We start from the raw sequence: 10,993 nt of genomic DNA, 5'->3' as shown, positions 1-10,993 counted from the left end.
CCACGCAGGCCTGAACTTTAACGATGCAACTGGAAGATAAAAAGCACTCATCTGTTTGCCATGTAAATATCAAAGTATGCGTTCATATTTGTGGTGACCTAAAGAAGATATTGTCTCTATTCGTGAGCGCATATAGAACGCAGGCAGGAATGGAAGTTGTGTACGGATGGGGTGAAAAGTAACAACCAGTTTGTACAACAATCCTGACCCGAAAGAAAAGGAGACTTAATATAATATAATGCATCAGTCGGTGAGTTTAAGGCTTTACTTTTTACTACCATACAGCAGATTAGATGAATTTAGCAGTGTTATGCCATGGAAGATTTTTGAAAAACTTATCTAATGCATTTTGTTCGGGCTGATGGGATTTGTATGCTGATATGGGCTTAGAGCTACTATGAAGAAATGCCTTTGGGGTCAAGCAATTCAAAATTTGTACCATGCATCCATTTTACAAGTGAATATCACGTGTTATTTGCAACTCTGCTTATCATCACATCACCTTATATGTTATTTGTGGATGGAAAATGTGATGTAACTTGAAGGGAATAGGTACCGTTATCGCACACACCATATAAATGTGTGAAACTACATCATGCTAAACAAAAATATAGCAGCTGTTTTGGTGCAAAGATGATGCTGACAGATTTTGTACAATCCTCAGCCTTCCAGATGTTCTTCTTGATGAATCAAGAACCTTCTATGAAATCAAATGCAATTTCTGTACATCAATTATTTTTGTCTATTGCCAGTTATATCGATATTGTATGGGGAAAAAAACTAGACAGATCCCAAATGTTTAATTTTGTTCTTTTAGACTGCATCATAATAAGAATGAAATAATATAAGCAGCTGAGTATGAAGCGCAATTATACACTACAAAAATTTGGCTAAACTGCATGTTTAATGTTTGTGCACATAAAAATCATAGCGTGCTAATAATGTAAAACAGTCCTATATTGAAAATACATTTTAATCAAACATACAGGTCCCACAATTTAGCTAATAAGGACAATAAGAAACACATAAGATTTGAATTGGTACAGACGACATTACATGAAAACATACTTGCACATAGTACACCCACGCTTGCAATGACAAAAACTCTAGAGCAGAATTCAAAGGCGTGCAAATGTGAGTTTAGGGAAGTACACTCGTTATGGCTACAGCTAAAAAAAAAATTAAATAAAATAACATGCTTAAAATTTGCACTAGGCAAGTTCAAGCAACTCGTATATATAAGAATGAGTTTCTTTTTCCTTTTTATGTTATGCCCCCCTTAAAGACGAATTCGTTTATAAGACACAAGAACACTGCACGTACCACATTCACGAATACATACATACTAAAAACACACAATGTAGACGAAATTAAAGTGCTGCGTGGTATACAGTACTGGGTAAAACAAGTCATATTTTAGCATTTTCAGAAAAATGGAAAGATTTCTTTTTCGCAAACATATTGATAGTTTGATGACTATAAGGTAGAGAATATTTTTGATCCGTTCTGATTATTTGTTGGAGTAACATTATGCAGAAAGCTCAGTTTGACCAAAAAAAAAAAAAAAAACTTCAGCAGTTAGAGTATACTGTATTTCTGATTACAGTATTGATTTTGGGGCTTCCTTGGTCTCCTTGCTCTCTTGGGATCTTTAGTCTTCTCTGAATTCGGAGTTTATATATATATATATATTTTTTTAAAAATCTTCACTTTTTATGAGCGGATGAATTGATTTGTAATAATAATGCTAATTCTTAAGGTTGGAAGGGTGCACTGGTAGTGACGATGTTTATGTTTTTCGGTTTGTTGTCCTTCTTCCACTTCATCCTTCGATTTTGGAACCATATCTTAATTTGGCGTTCGGTGAGGCAAAGCGTGTGCGCGATCTCAATCCGCCGCCTGCGTGTGAGATAGCGGTTGAAGTGAAACTCCTTCTCCAGCTCGAGTGTCTGGTAGCGGGTATACGCCGTCCGTGCACGTTTCCCGTCCGGGCCCGTCATATCTGAGGGTTTGGAGCGGACAAAACATGAGCGCCGTAGGAGAAGCAACACGCTGTGCGTGTCGCAATAAATAAATAAATAAATAAATAAATACATATTATTGAAATAAACAATTGAATAGATTGACACAATTAAGAAACTTAAAACTATACATAATAATGAATTGCATATGCTTTGCATTAAAAGATAAGGCCTTTTGTAATGTGTTTCAACGTCACCCCACTTCGTTGCGCGTGTGTATGTGGTGGTGGAGTCATTTTCCTATATTACCCACGCTCTTTCAATTGAAAGCAAAAACCTCAAAAGACTTGCTCGCTTGAATCTTTTTGTCCACCCGCGGCTTCTTCTTGTCTGCACTTCTCAATTGGTTTTACCGCCTGGATACCTTGACAGATTTATGGCACTTTCGTGGAATTTTCTAAACCAGAATGAAGGGGCATTGTTGGCCTCCCGAAGGCACAAAACAACAACTTCAGGATTAGTGTAATGATTTAAGTATCTGTAAATTAAAAAAAAAAATTAACAAAAAACGAGCCCCATTCGAATCAGAAACAATTAAGGCGCCACTAAATATGATAAAAACGCCACAGTTTGATTTTTTTTTTCCACAAGCAATATTCGATACATCTAAGGCGAGGTTTCCCCTAAATAAAATACTAAATCCTGCTCAGGTCCCAAGTGTCCAGCTAAACCCACAAATAATTTTGCAGCATGGAAAAATAGACAAGCTGTACCCATAATCGTTTTGCTTGAATAAAAGACAAGTTGTACCATGGCTAATGTGCAGTTTTCTCATCCAGGGAAATATCTGTGGAGGCTCACTAGCCAGGTTTGAGCTCCCCGCCTGGCCATCCACTTGCTTCTCGTGCACCGGTAGTGTGACGTGATCGCCCACGGTCCGGCTATCGTGTTGTTTTTCATCCACTCCTGTTGAGTTTTCGTTCATCTTCGCGAATCGCTGGGTGTCTCCGCGCGTTGAAGTGCGCGAGGTCGGGTTGAGGGACCTAAGAAGAACGCTTCCTGGTTGTGCCGAGTGGGGAGACGAGCTCCGGCTCCTCTGCTGACTGCCTCTGCAATTAGTTGACAAGAGGGAGGCTCTCACAGAGGCGACAGAACAGCTAGACGACTGCCTGAAACCCCTCTCACTGTCCAAGGGGCTAAAGCTCCGGGAGTCCTCGACGACCGAGCCGTCTACGAAGTGTCCGTTGTCGCTTGAGTTGTTGGTCTTCCCCTCTCCCCGGTTTGTGACTGTCAGGTCCATACCATTGTAGCCATAGCCGTAAGCGTCAGTCGCGTGGTGCATCGCGGCCGCGGAAGAAGCCCTATACGCCGCGTCGTTCAGTGTACCACTGTCCGGTCCATAATTTAGTTGATAGTCGGGGTCATTTGAAAACGAATTCACGAAGTAAGAGCTCATTTTGGTTGTTTCAGAGAGCTGCACGCTTGTAGTTAAATGTTAGGGGATCTTAATTTTGTTGGATTCCAGCGCGAGTACTTTCAACGATTTATGACGTACAGTATTGGTGAATTATGGCGATGCACTGTACTTGCTTTTTAGCTATGTACATGGAGTCCAAATATGGGGTGGGGTGGTGAGTGTATGTTTGAAAGAGTGGGTTGGGTAGGGCGGGATGGGGGGCAGAGAGCTGAAGGGAGCAGTCACGTGGTTTTGTTGACCCGTCGTAAATTCTCGCCGATGACTTTGGATAGGTAATTCATGTTGTGAGGGTTCTAATGATAAAGGCGTAGGCGGGGACGATTGCTCTCTCGCCCTCTCCGGTCTCACACACGCTTGCACACATATCTAGGCTACTGCTGATGTGCTCGGAGCACCACCTACCGCTATTACAATATATTGCAGGGATTAAATGAAAGGAATCATTAGTGTGTGTACGTACGTACAGTATGTATGTACCGTATGTATGTATTTATGTATGTATGTATATGAATAAATAAACGGCGGAAAACACTCAGGTGACTCTGAGACCCCCAATTTGGCCAATTTTCAAAATTGTCCTATTTGCATGTGTGATACATCATTGGAAAGCTTAAAATCTCAAGATGAAGAAAAAAATTTAACAGGAAGGCATTAAAAAAAAAAAAAAAAAAACTAAACCCTAACTCGAGGTAAGAGCATGAGAGCGCATAATTAAAGACGCCATGATTTTAACGACAAATTATTGCATACTTACCTTGTTTCGATCTCAACACTCCGTATAGACCCCACTCACCTACGTCACAAAATGACGAGTCGCTGTATCCGGCCGCCATATTTTACCTATTTTTTAGACCTATTCTCATTGTTTTCAATTAGTCGTGCAAGTTATAGAGCAATTCATGGAAGCCCCGGTGTTATCTGACGCTGTCAACTCATTGGATGCGTTGCATAAAAGGCGTTACATGGAAAAGCTTCAGTTTATCTATTCGCCAGATCCGTATTTGATGCCTAAATCGATGTTTTTCGACCCGTTGTCTTCGCCATCTTTGCCTGACCCTGATATTTACAACTATCTTGTCCACACATAATCAGCCTATTCTCACGAAAGTTCGAAAAACTTAAAGAGCTTGGAGGCTTATAAATGCTACGTTGCTGGTTGGGTGAAACAGGTCCTCGTACACGAAAATTCGGCAGGAATCTTGTGCTCGGAAGGTGAGTTACGAAATTTTCAACTCAAAATCTTTTGTTCTTGCTAACATCCACTGTCAAGTCTAATGTATTTCATGTCATTTGTCAATGGAGCTAGGGCTTTTAATGTTTATATGGTTTAGCGATAGCACTCTCACTACATACATATATAATATGTAATAAATATGAAGTGCGATAGCACTACTCCAGATTGTCCCTAGTTGAAATTATTTTTTGGCTTTTGACCTCAATAGTGAAATTGTAAATTAATTGTATGACAACTGTCTGATTATCCCCTTATAATTATATATTTTCAGGTAGTTCATTCACAACGTCTGAGTGTATGTTGTCGGCGATAAGCCTAGCAATGATCTTGATTGCGGTTGTCAGCCCAAAACCCTCTAAATATATATTAAATGCATCTTACCAGATATAAAATGACTACTACATAATCTGTGGTAGTCGTTTGGAGCCCAGTTTTCTCGTCGAATTGCAGCAGTCAATCTCGGTCTCCTCTCCGGGTCTCTCGGAATACGGTAAAACTTCAAGTCTCTCCGTCTATCTTCTCTGTTTTTGCAACCGGCCGCCACACACGACTTCACCATTTTGATTATTAATGTTAACGAGCAGAAAAACACGCCATAATAGGAGGAATTTACGAAGCGCTAATGCATTAACATGACGGGTATACGGACAACATGGCGCGGGGGCATGGCTGTGACGTCACGTGAGTAGGGTCTATAGCATGTATCACCGAGTGTCAAGACAGCTGTGAATGGCCACAGCCGGATTTGGGGGGGATTTTATGGGTGAAACATGGTAATATATTAAGGGTTGCAATGCAAAAATCACAGACATCAAGGAGTATTCGAGATTTTCGTTTTCAAATATTTACCCATTTCAACTTTTTTTTTTTTTTTTCCAATTTTTTATTTCTTTTTTTGGATAGATTATTTATCATTTAAAATATCGGGGAAAATGCGACAGTAACAAAAAAAATACAATTAAGCGATAGTTACGAGGTAGATATCCGTGACTTATTTACAGACACTATTTTTTTCATTGTGACTTAATTTGTTTAAAAGTTTAAAATATGTGAATGAATAACTTTATAACGTCGTTTTACTAAATATTAGAATATTAGACATCAATTAATAATTCTAAGGTAAAAATGAAAAACATTTCGAATAATAAATATAATTACTTACCTTCTTTCTTTTTATGGCTGGGTTGAAAAGAGGTTGTGCGGTCTGTAAACGGGGGTCTCCAGGGTAAAACGAACGACTTAAAAATCGTTATAGTATAGTTATGTACAGTTGTAGTTATTATATATGTAATATACTGTATGTATGTATGTATGTATGTATGTATGTATGTATGTATGTATGTATGTATTTATGTATGTATGTATGTGTGTGTATACATATATATATATACACTTATATATGCAGTGGGGAGAACAAGTATTTGTGTGTATATAGTATGTATATATACAAACACACAATCAAAACACGATGACAGCATAATGTTTTGCCGTTGTGTACACAAAGATTAAAGAAATTGTTAGCTTATATTTAATTGTTTCAATGTTTATATACTCAACAATTTTTATTTACTACTGGGAGTCGCTTAAGTCAATTTAATCGGATGCCTCCCCTCAGTCAGAAGGAAGGAGAGAATGTTTAACTTAATGTGCAACACCGACATTGGATGCAATATATTGATATGTGATTGATTTCCAATGTGCGAGGCAATTCCAACATATGAGGTGTATATCTTAACTAAATCTCTATTTGCACCCATATTTATGTTTCCTGACCATTAAATCTACCATACAAATATTGATAGGTTTAATGAATATACAAAATGTGTGTGTATGGAGAAAAAATAACATATGCTAGAAGTTCACTATGAAATATACTATTTTAAATAGAGACAAAGTTGCAGACTTACGTAATGAAACAGCCAACTAAAATAAAAGACAATTCAAAAGTCGTACGGCTTTCTCTTAGCAGCAAAATTCCAACAGCCCAGACCAAACCAATGAAAAGAAAACTAAATGTCGAATCAAATTTAACCAAATGTTTCCAGAAAATGTCGATTTTCTTTCTAATCTTATGCACGGTGAACACACGTCCTGTTAAATTTATAATATGCTCCTAAAATACTTGCACCGAATTTAATTATTTCCAGCGGTTGAAAATGGTATTTTGGAGGGTATTACGAGAGCCGTTGATCAGATGAACCCAACAAATCGTATCTATTCTGGGATTCAATCAATCACAATCTACATCAAAACGAAAATAATCCCGGAGTAAATTGAATCTTATTTGGGGGGGAGGTTGTTGTTGCAAACGCTTATGACTAATGTGCTAGATTCAGACATATGTTATTCCCTTTGTAAATTTGTAATGTTTAGCAGGTATTGCAAATTATTCCTACATCATTCTTGATAGGCGGAGGCCTTAAATGATCCTTATGCCCAAGTTACACCACAAATTACACACGCGTTCTTTGGTAGAAAATATTTAACCTTGTATACTGCTGTTAATCCTTAATTCTAACGAAAATATCCTTTAAAATGTGACTGGGATGGGCTACAAATTGATTATAATCCTCAGTTATAAGTTTTATTTTCATTTTGTTGCGTTAATATTGACATGAAACCAAAAACCAAAAAAAAGCGGAGGGCGGCCGAGCATTGATTAAACTCCAGTCTCCTCTCATTCGGGATGTAACGTACGCCGGTCAAGCAGAGGACAAGTAGGGTTCAAAGGTTCAAAAGGACATTGTCCACTTTGTCTGGGTGAAGTGTGCGTTTATGGGTGACGTGTCTGGCTGCTCGCCTCGAAGCCAGGTCAACTTTCCCCCATCGGCTATAGTTCATCAATTAGTTCAGACCACCAGCAGCAGAAACATAGCACCTCACGTGTCATCTGCCCAGGGCCTCAAAATGAATATTTATATACTATATATTTAATGTATGTATATGTGGTATATGAATAACTTTTTATTATCATTGATTGTATTTATACAAAAGCAACCTCACTTCACACTCGATTTACCTTCCCTTACGCTTTATTGGACATATAGGTAGTATTAGTAAGTACTTGACAAACATTTGTAATATGCAAATAAAGTAAAAGACAATAAAATGTACAACTTTTAAATGTACATACTGTATTCCCGAATATTTTAGGTAGTTTAAGGAATATCAACAATATGTTATGCCCTCACCTCTGCACCCCCGTTTGAAAAAGTAAAACTGAAGTTTTGCCATGACGCCCCCTGACAGTTTACACAAAAGAATGCTTATGCTCATTGTGGATTGGGATTTTGACCCATCTTATTTTTGTTATATACACCACACCTTACATCAAACAACATTTTTTTTTTTTTTTAGATTTTCTGTTTCCTCATTGTATATGGTTCTAAAATTTGAGTATACGTCTAGGCATAAAGAAATCAACAATAAGGTTCTATAATTAAAAATCAAGTGCCTATCAGAATTAAAATGACACACAATTTCTTGGAATGTAATACTGTATACAATGTATTTTTGAAACAACACATTTTCGCCACATCCGCTTACGTGTTTATTATTTTTTTAAACCATCAAAACGCGCTATGCCAGGAAAATAACGCCCGTAGACAACTACAGTACCATCTCAGGCATCTTCCCTTGTATTTATATGATAAAAAAGATGAGGGCTCCTCCTTTCTTCTTCCATTTTAAAACAATACATTACAATTTAACAAAGGTTGCAATCCCAGGGTTTCAAGTTCAAGAGCATTGGAGGAATGAATGGGTTTTGAGAACGAAGATGCATGAATTCATTAATGTCTTTTCCATCATCTTCCTTCTCGTTCATCAACGTCTTTTGTTCTTGTCTTTCTCACTCCGTCCGTTTGTCCTCGTCATCAACCCCGTTCACTGTGGACGAAGAAGAGGTGGGAGACGAGCTCATCAGTTTGTTCTCCTTCTTCCACTTCATTCTCCGATTCTGAAACCAGATTTTAATCTGGCGCTCCGTGAGGCAAAGCGCGTGCGCGATCTCGATCCGCCGCCTGCGTGTGAGGTAGCGATTGAAGTGGAACTCCTTCTCCAGTTCGAGTGTCTGGTAGCGGGTATAGGTTTGTCGCCCACGTCTACCGGGACTGCCAAATGCCCCTGAGATAGAAGGAGAAATGAAGAAACGGTTATTAGAACTTAAGATTGTTGGCCTGCACTGAAATGAATAACTGTTGGGTTTACTTGATAAAATCATTGTAATAATTTGCACTTACTTCAATTAAGTAAATTTTACTGCTTGTGAATTGAACTTAATATTGCAATAAGTAAAATGTACTTCATAAAAATAAGTGCAAATTGTTACATTGATTTTATGAAGTATATCCACCGGTTATTTTTTTCTGTGTGGGATCTATGTATTTCAATTTTGCATGTGTCAAATAAACAATTGCAAAACGTTTTAATAGCAGATCACGCACTGATTGCTTGGGCAGGATGAAAAAATAGGTCAAATTTACTATAGGGCACGTCAGATGATTAATTAAATATACAACATTGTTTTTGTAATGCTCTGCCATGAGTCAAGGTGGCGAATTGCTTTAAATGCGTGCTTTAAAAGAATTACAGGGTGTGTTGTTTCTGATTCATCTTCTCTTCTTTTTTTCCTGTCGTTTTTTTTTTTTTTTTTTTTTACTTTTTTTAAATACTTTTTTTTGTTTTTTTTTTTAAACCAAATTGCTTTTAGGGCCATGGTACATACTGTCCTCGCACATCAAAGATCACGATGCGTTATTTCTGATTCACCTTCTATTGTTTTTCTTTGTCCTTTTGTTTTTTTAAATTGTCAATTTTATTAAACCAAATTTTTTTTTGGCCATCGTTCACACATCTCACGGATATGTGCTGTGGACGACCTCAGAAGCTCAGCGTTATTGCATCATGTCAAATGTCACAACGTTTTGTATATTTTGAGGGTGATGTACATGCTTCTGTAAAACTCGAGTTTACCCACTGAATTAACAGTCAGTATATTAAAAGGGGGCACGCAGGTACAGTTTATTGAGTCTAGTAAACTTTATTTTTTAAATGTTTGTTCTAACGTATAATCATTGTTATTATTATTGTTATTATCATTATTATTATTGTTAGCACTGTAGTAGAAAAACAAAAAGGGAACATTTATCGCACGATTAAAGAAATAGCACTGCCACTTTTATCACTCTGATTTCTTTCTTGTTGTCTTCTCGGTAGTAGCTTCAGCCTGCGCTAACAGTTTCAGCCCCAACATACCAGTTTTACGATGGACAGTAAAATAGTGAGCAGTGACTGACGGGCCAACAAACGGGGATCATAAAACAAGTCGTGGGAGAGGAAGAGGAGGAGGAGAAGAAGGCGGGGGTAGAAGAGGAAAGAGAGAAACTTAAAGAGGAAACAAACGTCAGTTTTATGACAGGGATCATAAAATATGCAAGGAAGATGCTTTGGATATAGAGAAAATGTATATCTCACCGCTGCACGCGTTCATTCGCTGCATCCACGGATAAATGTGGGTTGACCCCGTTTGCTTGTCATCCATGGTGTCACCAAAGACCCCCTTGCCACTCAAACTCGCGCAGTCCGTCTTGTGACGCACGCCATCCTGCAGGGCGAGCGGATGTTCCTCCAGGCTGCAAGCGTAGTCCTTATCCCGGTAGAAGTTCGAGGCTGCCGCCGCCGCGGGCGTCGCGTAATCGCACGCACTTGCTGCGGTTGCGGCACCGACGCCAACCCCTGCCGCCGCCCGATGCCCCCCGTACGCTCCGTTAGTAGTGTGTTGGTAATAAGAAGAAGCCGGGTAGGTTTTCTCCAGAACGCCACCGCCGTTCGCGCTGTACGCCGCCGCCGCCGCCGCCGCCGCTGCAGCGGTGACGGCCGCGGCTCCCGGGTAATGTCTGAGCGGGTGATCAGAGGCGTATCCTGGGGAATAGAGAGGGATTTGACCTAAGAACGACTCCGCTGCCTGACCGCCTCCGCCCGTTCCCGATAGTGCAACGGGAAAAGAGGAGTTGACAAAATAGGAACTCATGAGGACAGTATGCTAAGAAAGTGGATAATAACACAGGAAAGGAACAGAGGGCAGGACTGGAGGGCGCGAAACAACAACAATGTGCACGCGGTTGGAGAAAAAAAAAAAGGAGGAGGAGAAGAAAGGGGGCTATCGGCTAACTGCTAACACTTCTCCCTCCAGTCCTTCATCTGCTTCCCCAGCCTGCACTTTATGATTTGTTGTGTTTTATAGCCGACAGTTCGACGGGCTGCTGCTATCACTTAGTTTATCGCAGATTGGGAGGAGGAGTGAGTTTGATGAGGGTTAGA

At 39.2% G+C, this 10,993-nt stretch overlaps 2 protein-coding genes across 2 annotated transcripts; both read right to left on the bottom strand.

The window, feature by feature from the left end:
* Positions 1 to 996: 996 nt before the first annotated feature.
* On the bottom strand, positions 997 to 3,497 carry hoxb5a (homeobox B5a). Its single transcript, XM_057860746.1, has 2 exons — positions 2,772 to 3,497; positions 997 to 2,002 (listed from the first exon to the last, which is right to left on the bottom strand). The coding sequence occupies exons 1-2, from the start codon at positions 3,415 to 3,417 to the stop codon at positions 1,755 to 1,757; spliced, it is 894 nt and encodes a 297-aa protein (XP_057716729.1). The 5' UTR covers positions 3,418 to 3,497; the 3' UTR covers positions 997 to 1,754.
* A 4,061-nt stretch (positions 3,498 to 7,558) lies between these two features.
* Positions 7,559 to 10,721, bottom strand: hoxb6a (homeobox B6a). The gene is made up of 2 exons (XM_057860747.1): positions 10,148 to 10,721; positions 7,559 to 8,797 (listed from the first exon to the last, which is right to left on the bottom strand). The coding sequence occupies exons 1-2, from the start codon at positions 10,701 to 10,703 to the stop codon at positions 8,523 to 8,525; spliced, it is 831 nt and encodes a 276-aa protein (XP_057716730.1). The 5' UTR covers positions 10,704 to 10,721; the 3' UTR covers positions 7,559 to 8,522.
* Between the last annotated feature and the right edge of the window lie 272 nt (positions 10,722 to 10,993).

Source organism: Corythoichthys intestinalis, chromosome 16 (assembly GCF_030265065.1).
Source record: "Corythoichthys intestinalis isolate RoL2023-P3 chromosome 16, ASM3026506v1, whole genome shotgun sequence".
Classification (NCBI taxonomy): domain Eukaryota; kingdom Metazoa; phylum Chordata; class Actinopteri; order Syngnathiformes; family Syngnathidae; genus Corythoichthys; species Corythoichthys intestinalis.
Note: the sequence above shows the minus strand (reverse complement) of the source record. Positions and strands in the feature narration are given on the sequence as shown.